This window comes from Hypomesus nipponensis, chromosome 8 (assembly GCF_054491055.1).
Source record: "Hypomesus nipponensis isolate SF chromosome 8, ASM5449105v1, whole genome shotgun sequence".
NCBI classification, from domain to species: domain Eukaryota; kingdom Metazoa; phylum Chordata; class Actinopteri; order Osmeriformes; family Osmeridae; genus Hypomesus; species Hypomesus nipponensis.
In genome coordinates, this window is record NC_140368.1 from 1,306,654 (window position 1) to 1,325,202 (window position 18,549).

Consider the following 18,549-nt stretch of genomic DNA (forward strand, 5'->3'; position numbering starts at 1 on the left):
GTTGTGGCAACTGGTTGGACAGTGGGTTTTTACCTGAAAAAGTTTGGGAGTGTTCTCTTTGGGGTGTGCGTGCATGTGTGTGTGTGTGCGTGTGTGTGTGTGTGTGTGTGTGTGTGTGTGCGTGTTACCCGACCCTCTCAGCCTAGCCACTGTCCATCAACACCTTCACTAAGGAATGGTGGTGTGGAGAAGCTGAGACAGGAAGCTTGACTTAGCCAGCGTCTCCTGATTGGCTACTGGGATGTTGTGGTTATTCCCTCACAGGAAGTGGCTAAACAGCCACCGGCACCCGCCCAATCATCATCCAGCTCGGGGGGGGGGGGGCTCTCATGCTCTCAGGAGCGCTGCATATTTTCACAGCTTCACCCTAAGGTGTGTGAGGGGGTGTCGAGAAGGAGGGTGTGTGTGTGTGAGAGAGAGAGGTGTAAATGTGTCTGTGCCCTGACGCCCCTCAGGGTGACAAGGTGCTGGAACCAGGGTGCAAATGAAGCTGTGTTCTCCAAGACCAGGGACCTGATTGGATCAAGACAGACACACATACGTACACACACACACACACACACTCTCAGACATACACACTTGTTCGACACCTTCTCACCCTCACACACACTCTGAATTCCCGATGTCGTGCTCTGTGCTACTGTGGTATCTCGGTGTGCCAGTTTAGTGAGAGACTGTTTGAGATGGATGAGGACTCTCTCTCCTCTCTCTCTTGTTCTCTCTTCATCCTAAGTATTTAATCTTTCAGTTGTTTCAGTCTTTCAAACATTTTCTTGTCTTCCACTTCTTATTTTGGCAGGAGGTACAGAAATATTGTCTTTTGGTCAAACTCATCCCTTTCATCTCCTCTCTCCCCCCTCCTCTCTCCCTCTCTCCCCCCTCCTCTCTCCCCCCCCCCCCCTCTCTCCCCCCCCCCTCCCTCTCTCGCTCCCCCCTCCTCTCTCCCCCCCCCCCTCCCTCTCTCGCTCCCCCCTCCTCTCTCCCCCCCCCCTCCCTCTCTCCCCCCCCCCCTCCCTCTCTCCCCCCTCCCTCTCTCGCTCCCCCCCCTCCCTCTCTCGCTCCCCCCTCCTCTCTCCCCCCCTCCCTCTCTCCCCCCCCCCCCTCCCTCTCTCCCCCTCCCTCTCTCGCTCCCCCCTCCCTCCCCCTCCTCCCTGTACAGAAGCATAAAGAGAGGGACAGGCACAAACCCAAACACAGGAAGAGTCTGGAGCTGGGCACCTCTCTCATCACCTCCATTGCCTCCGCAGACAAGGTGAGGGCACTCCTCCTCCCCTCCTTTGTCTTCCTCTGCCCCACCTCCTCCCCTCTCTCCCCCTCCCTCTCTCCCTCCTCCCGTCTCTATCCTCCTCCACCTCTAGTAGAACATTGACTTAAGTACTGTAAAGAGTTACAGCCTGAGTGCTGACCTCTCTCATGCTCTACCCTCCCTCATCCCTCCTCATCCCTCCCTCCACCCTCATCCTTCTCCTCCCTCCCCCTTTCTTCTACTCCCTTTCTCTCATCTCTCCTGCCATCTTCCTCTTACCACTCTTTATCTCTCCCTCACCCTCCCTCTCCTCCTCCTCCCTGCCCCTACTCCCCCCCCTCTCCTCCCTCCAGAGTTTCACCCCCAGCAGCAGTGCAGGAGGGCCGGTCACAGTGCCCGCCTCCTCTCAGAAGCGATTGGACGACAGCGCCGCCGCCCGTTTCACCACTGCCAACTTCCAGGAAGTGGCCCCCCACCCCGGGGGCCCCAAGGACGGCCCCCCCGCCCCCCCGGTCCCCGAGGCCAAGAAGAAGAACCATCTGGCCGGCCAGCGGGCCCGCAAGCCCCTCCCCCCGGGGAAGCCCCTCCCCTCCACAGTGGTCACCATGGCAACCTCCTCCACTGCCGCCTCCTCTTCTTCCACGGGGCCGTTTCATCAAGGTGAGAGAGAGAGAGAGAGAGAGAGAGAGAGAGTGTGTGTGTGTGTGTGTGTGTGTGTGTGTGTGTGTGTGTGTGTGTGTGTGTGTGTGGATGCTGTCCACAGATGGTGTCTCGTCTTTATATTTAGTCATTTAGCAGACGCTCTTATCCAAAGGCACTTACAGTGAGTACAGGGACATTCCCCTGAGGCAAGTAGGGTGAAGTGCCTTCCACAAGGATACAACGTCATTTGGCATGGCCGGCAATTGAACTGGCAACCATCTGATTAATAGCCCGATCCCCTAACCGCTCAGCCATCTGACCTCCCGCAGTCTTGGTGGGGTGGTGATGACAGCATCGGCTGAAGAACCTGGGAAAGAGCACAAATACACGCACACTGTGCAGGGTGTGTGTGTGTGTCAGGTATCTGTGACTTGGGCTGCCAGGATGTCTGACTCTTCAAGGAGTGCTGCTGTGTCTGGCTCCTTAGCCAGAGTTATCTCTGCTGCTCACTCCTCTCTGTCTCTGTCTCTGTCTCTCTCTCTCTCTCTCTCTCTCTCTCTCTCTCTCTCCCTCTCTCTCTCCCTCTCTCTCTCCCTCTCTCTCTCTCTCTCTCTCTCTCTCTCTCTCTCTCTCTCTCTCTCTCCCTCTCTCTCCTCTCTCTCTCTCTCTCTCTCTCTCTCTCTCTCTCTCTCTCTCTCTCTCTCTCTCTCTCTCTCTCTCTCTCTCTCTCTCTCTCTCTCTCTCTCCCTCTCCCTCTCCCTCTCCCTCTCCCTCTCCCTCTCCCTCTCTCTCTCTCTCTCTCTCTCTCTCTCTCTCTCTCTCTCGCTCTCTCTGTCTCTCTCTCTGTCTCTCTCTCTCTCTCTCGCTCTCTCTGTCTCTCTCTCTGTCTCTCTCTCTCTCTCTCTGTCTCTCTCTCTCTGTCTCTCTGTCTCTCTCTCTGTCTCTCTCTCTCTCTCTCTCTCTCTCTCTCTCTCTCTCCCTCCCCCCAGGTCTGTTGACCAGCAGCACCAAAACCACCTCCTCAGACTTCCTGGCCTTCTCTGATTCGTCCTTGCGCCCCGGGGACACCTTCTCCCCGCCCCCCTTCAGCCGCGTCCTGGTGAAGGAGGGGGGCGTGGCCTCCGACAGCAAGCCCACCCACGCATCCTTTGGTTCTCTCCTCTCCCTCCCTAGCCCCGCCCCCGTGGGAGGGAAGCTTTACGAGACCTCCGTCTCCTCCGGAGACACGCCCCTCTCCGCCCCCGGCGCCCTTCTGGCAGGGTACAAGCGCCCCCTGCCCTCCTCCTCTGCTGCCCCGGTGGGTGGGGGGGGCGGGGAGGAGGGGCTGAAAGGGAAGAAGAGGAGGGGCAACTGGAGGAACCGCTACGGGCCGTGTTACAGCGGGAAGACCCAGGAGGGGGCGGAGCCTCAACCCACTGCCCCGCTGGCCCCGCCCCCCTCCGCCTCGCCTGCTCCGCCCACCTCCGGATCAGCCCTGTCGGGCAGGGGGGGCCCCGGGGGCGGGGGGCCTGGGGGAGGGGGCCCCGCGGGGGGGCAGAAATCCTCCCTGCTCAGGAACGGAGCTCTGCAGAGTCACAGCATCACTCCCAGCGGCCCAGGTAGAACACACACACACACACACACTCATTCATACATGTGCTGAAGTGGTCGCTGTCTCTTTTCATCTGTGATCTGTTGCTTGGCAACCGTTTGTGTGCTTTCGAGTTGCCTTCAGTGGAGGGTAATGTGTGTTACCTCTCTCTCCTCTTCCTCTTCCTCTTTCTCTTTCTCTCCTCTCCCTCTCTCTCTTTGTCTCTCCTCTTCCTCTCTCTCTTTGTCTCTCCTCTTCCTCTCTCTCTTTGTCTCTCCTCTTCCTCTCTCTCTTTGTCTCTCTTCCTCTCTCTTTGTCTCTCCTCTTCCTCTCTCTTTGTCTCTCCTCTTCCTCTCTCTCTTTGTCTCTCCTCTTCCTCTCTCTTTGTCTCTCCTCTTCCTCTCTCTCTTTGTCTCTCTTCCTCTCTCTTTGTCTCTCCTCTTCCTCTCTCTTTGTCTCTCCTCTTCCTCTCTCTCTTTGTCTCTCCTCTTCCTCTCTCTTTGTCTCTCCTCTTCCTCTCTCTCTTTGTCTCTCTTCCTCTCTCTTTGTCTCTCCTCTTCCTCTCTCTTTGTCTCTCCTCTTCCTCTCTCTCTTTGTCTCTCCTCTTCCTCTCTCTTGCCATAGTTCACCCTGAATATTCTACCTTTGCCCTCCCTCACCTCCCCTCCCTCTTCCCCCGTGTGTGCGCTTGCGTGTTCACATCTGTCACTACTGTAAATATTTAGCTGGGGGTCAATGCAGGGCAGCATGGCAGGATCATCATGCAGGGCAGCAGTGCAGGATCATCATGCAGGGCAGCAGTGCAGGATCATCATGCAGGGCAGCAGTGCAGGATCATCATGCAGGGCAGCATGGCAGGATCATCATGCAGGGCAGCATGGCAGGATCATCATGCAGGGCAGCAGTGCAGGATCATCATGCAGGGCAGCATGGCAGGATCATCATGCAGGGCAGCAGTGCAGGATCATCATGCAGGGCAGCAGGGCAGCAGTGCAGGATCATCATGCAGGGCAGCAGTGCAGGATCATCATGCAGGGCAGCAGTGCAGGATCATCATGCAGGGCAGCAGTGCAGGATCATCATGCAGGGCAGCAGTGCAGGATCATCATGCAGGGCAGCAGTGCAGGATCATCATGCAGGGCAGCAGTGCAGGATCATCATGCAGGGCAGCATGGCAGGATCATCATGCAGGGCAGCAGTGCAGGATCATCATGCAGGGCAGCAGTGCAGGATCATCATGCAGGGCAGCAGTGCAGGATCATCATGCAGGGCAGCAGGGCAGCAGTGCAGGATCATCATGCAGGGCAGCAGTGCAGGATCATCATGCAGGGCAGCAGTGCAGGATCATCATGCAGGGCAGCAGTGCAGGATCATCATGCAGGGCAGCATGGCAGGATCATCATGCAGGGCAGCATGGCAGGATCATCATGCAGGGCAGCATGGCAGGATCATCATGCAGGGCAGCATGGCAGGATCATCATGCAGGGCAGCAGTGCAGGATCATCATGCAGGGCAGCATGGCAGGATCATCATGCATGGCAGGATCATCATGCAGGGCAGCATGGCAGGATCATCATGCAGGGCAGCATGGCAGGATCATCATGCAGGGCAGCATGGCAGGATCATCATGCAGGGCAGCAGTGCAGGATCATCATGCAGGGCAGCATGGCAGGATCATCATGCAGGGCAGCAGTGCAGGATCATCATGCAGGGCAGGATCATCATGCAGGGCAGCAGTGCAGGATCATCATGCAGGGCAGCAGTGCAGGATCATCATGCAGGGCAGCAGTGCAGGATCATCATGCAGGGCAGCAGGGCAGCAGTGCAGGATCATCATGCAGGGCAGCAGTGCAGGATCATCATGCAGGGCAGCAGTGCAGGATCATCATGCAGGGCAGCATGGCAGGATCATCATGCAGGGCAGCAGTGCAGGATCATCATGCAGGGCAGCAGTGCAGGATCATCATGCAGGGCAGCAGTGCAGGATCATCATGCAGGGCAGCATGGCAGGATCATCATGCAGGGCAGCATGGCAGGATCCTCCTCCCATCCTGTCTCCTGATGGATGGACAGACTGTCTGAGAGATGGTGTTGTTGTGTGTGGGTGTGTGTGTGCATGCCGATGGTAGAATAGTGTGTGTGTGAGGTAGTAAATGTTTGTCAGGTCCATGAAGGAGGTTGTGACTCCAGTGAGACAGGAGAGATCTCTCCATGCAGCAGCTGCACCACCTCATATCACCACCTGATTACCTAGTCCACCTGGTATTACTAGTCCATTACTAGGGAGAGAGGAGAGGGAAGGGGGAGAGTGGAGGAGGAGGAGGAGAGGGTGGGGGGAGAGAGGAAAGGGAGGAAGAGGAGGAGCACTGCGCCATATCTGTTTTATGGATCAAATAATGTCAGGCTTGTGTGTCTGACATCATAGTGCTAGCTCTGACATCTCAGCTTGCTGCTACGCAGGGAGAAAGCTGTGCTTTCTTACTTTAACTAGCGCTTCATTTCTTTCTTTGTTTCTTTTACTCTTTCTTCTCTCTCTCCTTCTGTCTCTACTGTCTGTCTCTGTTTCTCTCTGTTTCTCCCTCTGTCTCTCCCTCTGTCTCTCCCTCTGTCTCTCTCTCTGTTTCTCTCTCTGTCTCTCCCTCTCTCTGTGTATCTCTCTTGTTTCTCTCTCTCTCTCCATCTATCTCTCTGCCAGGCACAAAGCACTCTTGTTCCCCTGGTGAATGTGTACTGCCCAGAGCCATTGAGTCTATTGTAGGGAGGGCCCCCCGCCCCCATCTGCCCCTGTCCTGCCCCCCTCTCGTCCTGGGGTCAGGGGGGGCGGGGGGGGGGGGGGGTTGATCAATAAGGGGGAGGGGAAAGGGAGGGAGGGGGGGCACTACATGAATATGAATACTACCCCCCCTTCACTCCAAGGATAAAAAGGTCTGATGGGAGGAGTCTATGACTCATCAGATTTCTGCTATTGACTCTGGGTCAGTGGCAGGCCAGGCTAGCATGTACTGACACCTGCTGTGTGTGTGTGTATAGATCTATGATCTATTGACATGTGTTCCCCTGCTATGTGTTGCTGTGTTGGAGGAAAGCTGGTTGCCGTGGTGATCAGACGGTTTGTTGTCCGCAGGTTCCTTCTCCAGTGGTGACGGGTCGTCAGGGAGCATTGCTATGGGCGGAGCCAACGCCGATATGTCGCAACCCCCACAAGCCACGCCCCCCTTAGCCCCGCCCCCTACACCTTTCGCTGCAAACACTCCCCTTTCCAGCCCTGCCTCCACCCATGTAAGTAACATTCAACACACATGCAACCATACACACATACACACACACTTTTGCATGTACACTCACTCACACACATTTCCTGATTTGATAAGGGAGGGAAGTTCAAGTCTCACTACTGAATCTATCTATCCCCCCCACCCCACCTTAGGACTGAGCCCCACCCCCTCCTCTGTGGCCCTCCCTGGTTCCTGGCCATTCTCTCTTTATACTCATTCAATCCCTCACCCTCATCCCTCTCTCTCCATATCTCTCCCCCTCTCTCCACATCTCTCCCTACCCCCCCCTCCCTCTCTCTCCCCCTCTCTCCACATCTCTCCCTCTCCCCCCCCCTCCCTCTCTCTCCCCCTCTCTCCACATCTCTCCCTCTCCCCCCTCCCCCTCTCTCCACATCTCTCCCTCTCCCCCCCTCCCTCTCTCTCCCCCTCTCTCCACATCTCTCCCTCTCCCCCCCCTCCCTCTCTCTCCCCCTCTCTCCACATCTCTCCCTCTCCCCCCCTCCCTCTCTCTCCACATCTCTCCCTCCCTCTCTCTCCCCCTCTCTCCACATCTCTCCCTGTCCCCCCCTCCCTCTCTCTCCCTCTCTCTCCACATCTCTCCCCCTCTGTCTCCCTCTCTCTGATGTGATGTGATGTGATGTGACAGTCACCACAGTGGGACTCTGGGATGAGTGTGTTCACACTCCAGTTCCCTGAGCCCAGTCCTCTCCCCCCTCCCTCCCTCCTCTCTCTCTCCCCCCTCTCTCTCCCCCTCCCTCCTCTCCCTCCCTCCTCTCCCCCTCCCTCTCCCCCCTTCCATCCCTCCCTCTCCCTCTCTCCCCCCTGCTCCATACATATTATAGAAAGGAGGATGGGCACAGGATATCACGCCTATTTACACAATGTATAGAGGACTTAGTGCCACAACAGAGTGTGTCAGAGTGTGTGTGTTCACCACAAGTTTCCACTGTCTCTGCCTTACTGTGATTGGCTGAGAGCCCAGTCAGAGAGAGGGGGGAAGCTAGAAAGAGAGACAGGGAAAGAGTTCAAATGAGAAATGCATGTAGAGTAAGAGAGTGGGGTTTCGGGTGAAAGGGCCTTCAACGAGAGCTGAAGTCACAGAGAGAGATGGAGGAGAGATGGAGGAGAGATGCAGGAGAGAGATGGAGGAGAGGAGGAGAGAGATGCAGGAGAGAGATGGAGGAGAGGAGGAGAGAGATGCAGGAGAGAGATGCAGGAGAGAGATGCAGGAGAGAGATGCAGGAGAGAGATGCAGGAGAGAGATGCAGGAGAGAGATGCAGGAGAGAGATGCAGGAGAGAGATGCAGGAGAGAGATGCAGGAGAGAGATGCAGGAGAGAGATGCAGGAGAGAGATGCAGGAGAGAGATGGAGGAGAGATGGAGAAGTTGGAGGTTTCATTCCAAACTTTCCTCTCCTCTCCACCTCTTTTCCTTCTCTCCTCCTCCCCTCTCCACGGTCCTAACTGGTGGAAATGCCATAATTGGATTAAAGAGCATCAAAGACAGCCTGTCAGTGTAGGCTTGGAACAGCAAAGCTCCGGAACCTTCAACAGCCATGTGCTGAGAAGCCTGCGTGTGTGTGTGTGTGTGTGTCAAAGGTAGTAAAAAAGGGTTCCTTCCCCCCCCCCCCCCCCACGTGTAGAAATGCAAGATGACCTGTAGAACCAGTGTGGATTGCTGTGTGTGTTTTCCATGATCCAGTCTTGCAGGACATAAACACAGCTGTGTGTGTGTGTGCAGACTGGGTTACCAGGGTTACAGGGGTCCGTGTTCAACCTGGCTCCCTCACACATGTTCGGGAACAGACTCAACCCCAACTCTGCCATGGCTGCACTTATCGCCCAATCAGAAGCTTCGCCCGCAGGTAAGCCCACGATTCTGTGTTCGAGGTGTGTGTGGGTTTGAGTTGTGTGTGTGTGTGTGTTCGGTGTGTAGGTGTGTGTCCCAGGTGTGTGTCCCAGGTGTGTTTGTTTGTTGGGGAGGGGAGGGAGGTGCATAAATTAAGATTCCCAAGAAAACGTGGAGAGAATGAAGAAGAGAAGGTTACTGAGCTTGCCGTCTGTATGGGACTGTTATTGACGTGTGTGTGTGTGTGTGTGTAGACCAGGATATGGGGGACTGCAGCAGCAGTGTTCAGGGTTTCCCTGTACGAGCATCTCCCAAGACCACCCCACGGTGAGTACACGCTCACACACACACACACACTCACACACACACACTCGCTCACACACACACACACACACGCTCACACACACGCTCACACACACGCTCACACACACGCTCACACACACACGCTCACACACACACACTCCATTTCATCAAGCCACAGGAACTGTATCAACAGACTGAGGTCGTGTTCTCTGCGCCAGCCTCTGTCTCAGTCTCCTCCCCTCTGAGGTCGTGTTCTCTGCGCCAGCCTCTGTCTCAGTCTCCTCTCCTCTGAGGTCGTGTTCTCTGCGCCAGCCTCTGTCTCAGTCTCCTCCCCTCTGAGGTTGTGTTCTCTGCGCCAGCCTCTGTCTCAGTCTCCTCCCCTCTGAGGTTGTGTTCTCTGCGCCAGCCTCTGTCTCAGTCTCCTCCCCTCTGAGGTCGTGTTCTCTGCGCCAGCCTCTGTCTCAGTCTCCTCCCCTCTGAGGTTGTGTTCTCTGCGCCAGCCTCTGTCTCAGTCTCCTCCCCTCTGAGGTTGTGTTCTCTGCGCCAGCCTCTGTCTCAGTCTCCTCCCCTCTGAGGTCGTGTTCTCTGCGCCAGCCTCTGTCTCAGTCTCCTCCCCTCTGAGGTTGTGTTCTCTGCGCCAGCCTCTGTCTCAGTCTCCTCCCCTCTGAGGTTGTGTTCTCTGCGCCAGCCTCTGTCTCAGTCTCCTCCCCTCTGAGGTCGTGTTCTCTGCGCCAGCCTCTGTCTCAGTCTCCTCCCCTCTGAGGTTGTGTTCTCTGCGCCAGCCTCTGTCTCAGTCTCCTCCCCTCTGAGGTCGTGTTCTCTGCGCCAGCCTCTGTCTCAGTCTCCTCCCCTCTGAGGTTGTGTTCTCTGCGCCAGCCTCTGTCTCAGTCTCCTCCCCTCTGAGGTTGTGTTCTCTGCGCCAGCCTCTGTCTCAGTCTCCTCCCCTCTGAGGTCGTGTTCTCTGCGCCAGCCTCTGTCTCAGTCTCCTCCCCTCTGAGGTTGTGTTCTCTGCGCCAGCCTCTGTCTCAGTCTCCTCCCCTCTGAGGTCGTGTTCTCTGCGCCAGCCTCTGTCTCAGTCTCCTCCCCTCTGAGGTTGTGTTCTCTGCGCCAGCCTCTGTCTCAGTCTCCTCCCCTCTGAGGTGTGTTTCCTCTCTCTCTCCGTCCAGCTCTCCTATTGGTGGGCTGCAGATCCGGTATGACCCCTCGGGGTCGTTGCCGGGGCTGGGGTTGCTAGGCGCGGGGGCTGGGGGGGCCGGGGGGGCTGGGGGGGAGACGCCCCTCCCACTGGCCACCAGTATAGAGCAGCTCCTGGAGAGACAGTGGAGCGAGGGCCAGAACTTCCTGCTGCAGCACGGAGCCCAGAACGATGGTGAGGACTCACACACACTACCACTCTCCACACACACACACACACACACACACACAAACACTACCACACTCCACATACACACACACACACACACACTACCACACACACACTGCCACTCTCTCTCTCCACACTCACCCCTCCCTCCTCCCTGGTGTCTCCAGTGCTGGCCCTGCTGAGGTCTCTGCACCAGCTGCAGGAGGAGAACCACCGTCTGGAGCAGCACATCCAGACCCTCTCCCTGAAGAAGGAGAGACTGCAGCTGCTCAGCGCCCAGCTGGCTGTCCCCTTCACCCCCTCCTCTGGCCCAGGTACACACAGCACACCTCCGGGCCAGGTACACCCCCCCCCCCCCCCTGTATACACATTCCCATGCTCCCAGGCTCTGACTGTGTGTGTGTGTTTCAGATGTGAAGAGAGATGTGGCCTCTGCTCAGGTAAGCAGACTGTCCCTGCTCATCACATCTCAGCAGCTTCTAACACGAACACACGCATGCACGGATGCAGATATGTATTATATAAATTATACATAGTATCATAATTATATGTATTATATAGATTATATATAGATTCTATAAAGATTATATATAGGATAATAATTAGGGCTGTGAAAAATAACGCGTTAACGCTTTATGATTAAATTATAGGATTTGTTTTTTTATTTTTGTTTAACGCATTTAACGTAATATACCCACAATTCCACCTCTGCAACTTCTGGATGAGAAGTTTGTGTTCCAAAAAAACTAAGATGGAACATCCAATAAAACCAAAGTGATATGCACACTCTGCGGGAAGACGTTATCGCTCTGGATAAGAGCGTCTGCTAAATGACTGAATGCTAAATGACTGAATGTTATAGTTTCACCGAAGCAATACCAGCCTAAAGTAACCTATACCACCTCAACATGAAGCATGCGTTGGTTGGCGAGGAGAGTTCGAGTAGAATGCGCCAAACCACCCTCACTGAACAGCGTAGGGCCCTCACTAAGTCTGCCTGTGACAAGGTGACTAGCACAGTTGCCAAATGTATTGCAAAAAACTGTAGAGCGATTGATATTGCTGAGGACGAGGGGTTCACCAAAGTTTTGCCAGTGGCAACGGGTGACTCGAGCATCAAGGAACCGCAAAATCAAAGACGCACACTAATGACAAAAATTCGCAAAATCGGTAATATGTAATTAATCATGATTAATCCACAGAAACCTGCGATTAATTGATTAAAAAAAAAAAATCATTTCACAGCCCTAATATACAGTAAGAGTGACAGGACTGAGAGCGTGTTGCCATGACAGCGACGGTAACAGGATTCTCTCTCTTAGGACAGTGTGTCGTGCGGCCATAGCAGCAGTGGGTCCGCCTCCTCCCTGTCCACCCCCCCCTCCCTGTCTCAGAGCCCCCCCCAGCCTCTGGTCAACGGGGGCCCGCTGGGGGGCGCTGCAGGCCTGGGGGCCCCGGCGCTGGTGGCCCTGGGGGGGGGCGTGATTCAGAGCAGCTCCGCTCCCCACACACACACAGGGTCCAGTCTGTCACTGCCTGGGAACAACAGGTACCTGTCTGCCTGTCTGTCTCTTTACCTGTCTGTCTGTCTCCTCTCTCCCTCTGCCTGTTTATGCCAACCTGCCTGTCTGTCTCTCTAACTGTGTGTCAGTATTGACTCTCTCTCTCTGTCTCTCTCTCTTCTATCTCTCTCTGTCTCTCTCTCTGTCTCTGTCTCTCTCTCTCTCTCTCTCTCTCTCTCTCTCTCTCTCTCTTTCTCTCTCTCTGTCTCTGTCTCTCTCCTCTCTCTCTCTCTCTCTCTCTCTCTCTCTCTCTCTGTGTCTCTCTCTCTTCTCTCTCTTCTCTCTCTCTCTCTCTGCTGGGATGCAGCAGGTCAGGGCCCTCTAAGGGCAGGTGAGAATGACGCTCAACTACCTGGACTGCTGCACGTGTGTGTGTGTGTATGTGTGTGTGTAATATATGTGTGTGTAATGTGTGTGTGTGTGTGTGTGTGTGTGTGTGTGTGTGCGCTCAGCGTGGCTCGTCTGGATCTCTTCTCAGAGCAGCAGAAACTCCTCTTCCACCAGAACCTGCTGTCAACACAGCCTTCAGTGGTACATATATATACATATATACACACATATATCCACATACACATATTTCTCTTTTATAAACTTCCATTAAACTACCACTTATCTCCCTCCCTCCTCCCCCCCTCTCCCTCCCTCCCCCCCTGCCCCCTCACTCTACCCCCCCTGCCCCCTCACTCTCCCCCTCCCTGCCCCCTCCCTCTCCCCCCCCTGCCCCCTCCCTCTCCCCCCCTGCCCCCTCCCTCTCCCCCCCCTGCCCCCTCACTCTCCCCCCCCTGCCCCCTCACTCTCCCCCCCTGCCCCCTCCCTCTCCCCCCCCTGCCCCCTCACTCTCCCCCCCTGCCCCCTCCCTCTCCCCCCCCTGCCCCCTCACTCTCCCCCTCCCTGCCCCCTCCCTCTCCCCCCCCTGCCCCCTCCCTCTCCCCCCCCTGCCCCCTCCCTCTCCCCCCCTGCCCCCTCACTCTCCCCTCCCTGCCCCCTCACTCCCCCCCCCCCTGCCCCCTCACTCTCCCCCCCCTGCCCCCTCACTCTCCCCTCCCTGCCCCCTCCCTCTCCCCCCCCTGCCCCCTCACTCTCCCCCTCCCTGCCCCCTCACTCTCCCCCCCCTGCCCCCTCACTCTCCCCCTCCCTGCCCCCTCACTCTCCCCCCCCTGCCCCCTCCCTCTCCCCCCCCTGCCCCCTCACTCTCCCCCCCTGCCCCCTCACTCTCCCCTCCCTGCCCCCTCACTCTCCCCCTCCCTGCCCCCTCACTCTCCCCCCCCTGCCCCCTCACTCTCCCCCCCTGCCCCCTCACTATCCCCCCCTGCCCCCTCACTCTCCCCTCCCTGCCCCCTCACTCTCCCCCTCCCTGCCCCCTCCCTCTCCCCTCCCTGCCCCCTCACTCTCCCCCTCCCTGCCCCCTCCCTCTCCCCCTCCCTGCCCCCTCCCTCTCCCCCCCCTGCCCCCTCCCTCTCCCCCTCCCTGCCCCCTCCCTCTCCCCCCCCTGCCCCCTCCCTCTCCCCCCCCTGCCCCCTCCCTCTCCCCCCCCTGCCCCCTCCCTCTCCCCCTCCCTCCAGGATCAGCAGCAGATGTTGTTCTACCAGCTCATGCAGCAGCAGCAGGACCTGCATCAGCTCCAGTCTCTGTCCTCCACCCAGCTCACCTCCATCTCCCTCTCCTCCTCCTCTTCCCAGCCCCCCAGGGCCTCCAACCCCTTCTTAGCGCTGCACACGCACACCAACCCCGACATGCTTGTTGCCGGGCAGAAAGCTCGTCTGGCCGACAAGGCCCTGGGGGGACAGGAGAAAACCTGAGGGAACTTTCCACCTCTCTCTGTATCTCTCTCTCTGTCTGTCTGTCTGTCTCTGTCTCTCTCTGTCTCTCTCTCTGTCTGTCTGTCTGTCTCTGTCTCTCTCTGTCTCTCTCTCTGTCTCTCTCTCTCTGTCTCTCTCTGGCTGTGTCTCTCTGTCTATCTCTTTCATCCATGTCTTTCTTTCTCACTCAGTCTCTCAGGGGTCTACATATTTTGACAGATCAGAGCAGTGCATTTACCACATAAGCTAGCATACAACTCCCCCCTTTAAGAACTTCCCTTAAAAATGACAACTCCCCCACCACAAGGAAATAAAACTACAACTCCCAGCAGGAGTCAAAGGTAGCCATCGCTGGACACTGGCCTCCCCAGGGGGGACCATCTGACTATGCAGCTCCCAGGGGAGTATGGGGGAGGGGCCTAGGATTGCATTTCCTTTCTGTTACCGCGCCGAAGTCTGACCACACACTTCTCTCTCTGCGTGCGCTCGTTGACCTCAGCTGACCACTCGTTTGAAGCCAAGCGCTTATCATCATCATCACCCCCCCCCAGAGGAGAAGTGTGGTTGTCATTTATCACTTCGCTCGCCTGATTTCTTTGATGGGGGAGGCAGGAAGTAGGTGTTTCAGACTTCCTGCTGAGTCCCAAGCCTGGTCTGCTTGGCCTCTCTCCTCTGCAGGTGTACACTCTGGTACTACAGTGTGTGACACAATGCTGTGGTTCATCACCAGACAGGAAGTCGTTTTCAGGAAGTGCTTTGTGACGTTGCTCATCGCTGCTCAAGCCCCTCCCACACCAAGCTACCTCTTACGCAATACAGAACCAGCCTATCAGGGCCTAGGGCCGGTCTGGCGAGGACCAGTCAGAATGCACCGTCGTCAGGACTGACCTGTCAGGGATACAAACCCAAGTGCCTGAAGGGGGCAGGGTTATGTGATGCTACTCTACCTGTCAGTCACCCTACCTCACAGCATGATTGGTCGTCAGGCTGTGTTTCCGTGCGAACGCTTCTTGGATAGGGGGGCAACATCTCTCTCATTTCCTCTGTCTCTCCCCCACACTTCCTCCCTTACCTTTCCTCACCCTCTCACCCCCTCCCTCTCTCTCACCCTCTCACTCCTTCCCATTCTCCCTCACCCCTTCCTCTCTCTCGCCCTCTCTCACTCCTCACCCTCTCTAACCCCCTCTCTCTCACTGTCTCTCACCCCCTCTCTCCCTCACCCCCTCCCTGTCTCTCACCCTCTCTCTTACTCCCTCACCCTCTCTAACCCTCTCTCCCTCACCCTTTCTCCCTCTCTCACCCCTTCCCTCTCTCACTCCTCACCCTCTCTCTCCCTCTCTCCCCCCTCTCCAGAGGTGACCCCTTCCCTCTCTCACTCCCTCACCCTCTCTCCCTCTCTCTCACCCTCTCTCTCCCCTCTCCAGAGGTGACCCCTTCCCTCTCCCTCTCTCCTCACTGTCTCTCACCCTCTCTCTCCCCCCTCTCCAGAGGTGACCCCTTCCCTCTCTCACTCCTCACCCTCTCTCTCCCTCTCTCACCCTCTCTCCCTCTCTCCTCACTCTCTCTCACCCTCTCTCTCCCCCCTCTCCAGAGGTGACCCCTTCCCTCTCTCACTCCTCACCCTCTCTCTCCCTCTCTCACCCTCTCTCCCTCTCTCCTCACTCTCTCTCACCCTCTCTCTCCCCCCTCTCCAGAGGTGACCCCTTCCCTCTCTCTCACTCCTCACTCTCTCTCACTGTCTCTCACCCTCTCTCCCTCTCTCCTCACTCTCTCTCACCCTCTCTCTCCCCCCTCTCCAGAGGTGACCCCTTCCCCCTCACTCCTCACCCTCTCTCCCTCTCTCCTCACTGTCTCTCACCCTCTCTCTCCCCCCTCTCCAGAGGTGACCCCTTCCCTCTCACTCCTCACCCTCTCTCCCTCTCTCCTCACTGTCTCTCACCCTCTCTCTCCCTCTCTCCCCCCTCTCCAGAGGTGACCCCTTCCCTCTCACTCCTCACCCTCTCTCCCTCTCTCCTCACTGTCTCTCACCCTCTCTCTCCCCCCTCTCCAGAGGTGACCCCTTCCCTCTCACTCCTCACCCTCTCTCCCTCTCTCCTCACTGTCTCTCACCCTCTCTCTCCCTCTCTCCCCCCTCTCCAGAGGTGACCCCTTCCCTCTCACTCCTCACCCTCTCTCCCTCTCTCCTCACTGTCTCTCACCCTCTCTCTCCCCCCTCTCCAGAGGTGACCCCTTCCCTCTCACTCCTCACCCTCTCTCCCTCTCTCCTCACTGTCTCTCACCCTCTCTCTCCCTCTCTCCCCCCTCTCCAGAGGTGACCCCTTCCCTCTCACTCCTCACCCTCTCTCCCTCTCTCCTCACTGTCTCTCACCCTCTCTCTCCCCCCTCTCCAGAGGTGACCCCTTCCCTCTCACTCCTCACCCTCTCTCCCTCTCTCCTCACTGTCTCTCACCCTCTCTCTCCCCCCTCTCCAGAGGTGACCCCTTCCCTCTCACTCCTCACCCTCTCTCCCTCTCTCCTCACTGTCTCTCACCCTCTCTCTCCCTCTCTCCCCCCTCTCCAGAGGTGACCCCTTCCCTCTCACTCCTCACCCTCTCTCCCTCTCTCCTCACTGTCTCTCACCCTCTCTCTCCCTCTCTCCCCCCTCTCCAGAGGTGACCCCTTCCCTCTCACTCCTCACCCTCTCTCCCTCTCTCCTCACTCTCTCTCACCCTCTCTCTCCCCCCTCTCCAGAGGTGACCCCTTCCCTCTCACTCCTCACCCTCTCTCCCTCTCTCCTCACTGTCTCTCACCCTCTCTCTCCCTCTCTCCCCCCTCTCCAGAGGTGACCCCTTCCCTCTCACTCCTCACCCTCTCTCCCTCTCTCCTCACTGTCTCTCACCCTCTCTCTCCCTCTCTCCCCCCTCTCCAGAGGTGACCCCTTCCCTCTCACTCCTCACCCTCTCTCCCTCTCTCCTCACTGTCTCTCACCCTCTCTCTCCCCCCTCTCCAGAGGTGACCCCTTCCCTCTCACTCCTCACCCTCTCTCCCTCTCTCCTCACTGTCTCTCACCCTCTCTCTCCCTCTCTCCCCCCTCTCCAGAGGTGACCCCTTCCCTCTCACTCCTCACCCTCTCTTCCTCTCTCCTCACTGTCTCTCACCCTCTCTCTCCCCCCTCTCCAGAGGTGACCCCTTCCCTCTCACTCCTCACCCTCTCTCCCTCTCTCCTCACTGTCTCTCACCCTCTCTCTCCCTCTCTCCCCCCTCTCCAGAGGTGACCCCTTCCCTCTCACTCCTCACCCTCTCTCCCTCTCTCCTCACTGTCTCTCACCCTCTCTCTCCCCCTCTCCAGAGGTGACCCCTTCCCTCTCCCTCTCTCCTCACTGTCTCTCACCTTCCCTCTCCCTCTCTCCTCACTGTCTCTCACCCTCTCTCTCCCCCCTCTCCAGAGGTGACCCCTTCCCTCTCACTCCTCACCCTCTCTCCCTCTCTCCTCACTGTCTCTCACCCTCTCTCTCCCTCTCTCCCCCCTCTCCAGAGGTGACCCCTTCCCTCTCACTCCTCACCCTCTCTCCCTCTCTCCTCACTGTCTCTCACCCTCTCTCTCCCCCCTCTCCAGAGGTGACCCCTTCCCTCTCCCTCTCTCCTCACTGTCTCTCACCTTCCCTCTCCCTCTCTCCTCACTGTCTCTCAACCTCTCTCTCCCCCCTCTCCAGAGGTGACCCCTTCCCTCTCACTCCTCACCCTCTCTCCCTCTCTCCTCACTGTCTCTCACCCTCTCTCTCCCTCTCTCCTCACTGTCTCTCACCCTCTCTCTCCCCCCTCTCCAGAGGTGACCCCTTCCCTCTCACTCCTCACCCTCTCTCCCTCTCTCCTCACTGTCTCTCACCCTCTCTCTCCCTCTCTCCTCACTGTCTCTCACCCTCTCTCTCCCCCCTCTCCAGAGGTGACCCCTTCCCTCTCACTCCTCACCCTCTCTCCCTCTCTCCTCACTGTCTCTCACCCTCTCTCTCCCCCCTCTCCAGAGGTGACCCCTTCCCTCTCACTCCTCACCCTCTGTCCCTCTCTCCTCACTGTCTCTCACCCTCTCTCCCTCTCTCCTCACTGTCTCTCACCCTCTCTCTCCCCCCTCTCCAGAGGTGACCCCTGCTGTGTTCACCAAACCCTCTCAGTTGTTTTCCTCTGTATTTATTTTCCATGTGTTTATGTAACGGGCGTGAGATAATATATTTTATGAGCCCAGTGGTTTCAGGTGATTTATACTACTGTATAAAGTTTGTCCACATAGTCAGATCTTGCTGTCAACTTTGTTGGGGAGGAATAAATAAATAAAAGAAAGTTTGTCCCGTATTTGAAAAGCTATAATAAGTACTTGGGTTGAGGATGTGTGATGTTACTGTCTGGGTGGGGGGGGGGGGGGGGGGGTAAGGAGGGGGGGGGGGTGTTCACTGGCACAGTCTGTACCTCACTCTTGTACATGTGTCTTTTTCATTGGCCGTGGTTTGTATATAAGTCATTGTGATTGGCCATGCTGGTGTGAAGGATAGCCAATGAAGCCTCAGTGTGTTTGATTCTTAGGACCAGACAGGTTAAAAGTGACTGGACAAGAGAAAATTAATTTATTTTTATATGTGCAGGGATATTGTGTTTTTGTGTTTTTTTTTTTTTTTTTCACAATTTTCTTGGTATTAAGTGATTTTATACAGTTTGGGCACTGTTTTCATCTGTGCACACATGAATATGTTTGGATCAATTTTGTACAATGGAAAATTGAAAAAATCTCAAAATAAAAATATGCTGTGGATTAAGAACACAAACTTATGCTGTCAGTGATGTTACAGTTTTAAATATCGACACTTCTAGCCAACACAACAGAACTTGAGAAAGGACACCAGATCATGGATCAGAAGGGAACATTTCCAACAGTTTTTCGGTGGTCAGATTTAAGGATCAGGTTTTATCTAC

The 18,549-nt window shown here is 56.6% G+C and overlaps 1 protein-coding gene across 4 annotated transcripts in view; it reads left to right on the forward strand.

Annotated features, from left to right (window-relative positions):
• Positions 1 to 17,934, forward strand: part of mllt10 (MLLT10 histone lysine methyltransferase DOT1L cofactor) — a 29,007-nt gene extending 11,073 nt beyond the window's left edge. The window contains exons 7-19 of one of the 4 annotated variants that reach the window (XM_084702919.1): positions 1,160 to 1,252; positions 1,600 to 1,906; positions 2,878 to 3,486; positions 6,583 to 6,737; positions 8,474 to 8,597; positions 8,836 to 8,908; positions 10,051 to 10,253; positions 10,415 to 10,561; positions 10,659 to 10,687; positions 11,570 to 11,796; positions 12,117 to 12,140; positions 12,262 to 12,340; positions 13,372 to 17,934. In XM_084702919.1, the coding sequence (XP_084559045.1) occupies positions 1,160 to 1,252; positions 1,600 to 1,906; positions 2,878 to 3,486; positions 6,583 to 6,737; positions 8,474 to 8,597; positions 8,836 to 8,908; positions 10,051 to 10,253; positions 10,415 to 10,561; positions 10,659 to 10,687; positions 11,570 to 11,796; positions 12,117 to 12,140; positions 12,262 to 12,340; positions 13,372 to 13,608 (2,307 nt within the window). In that variant the 3' untranslated portion in view covers positions 13,609 to 17,934. Of the gene's footprint in view, positions 1 to 1,159; positions 1,253 to 1,599; positions 1,907 to 2,877; positions 3,487 to 6,582; positions 6,738 to 8,473; positions 8,598 to 8,835; positions 8,909 to 10,050; positions 10,254 to 10,414; positions 10,562 to 10,658; positions 10,688 to 11,569; positions 11,797 to 12,116; positions 12,141 to 12,261; positions 12,341 to 13,371 lie in introns of those variants that run through there. The other 3 variants (XM_084702920.1, XM_084702921.1, XM_084702922.1) reach the window with 3 other exon arrangements.
• The last annotated feature ends 615 nt before the right edge of the window (positions 17,935 to 18,549 follow it).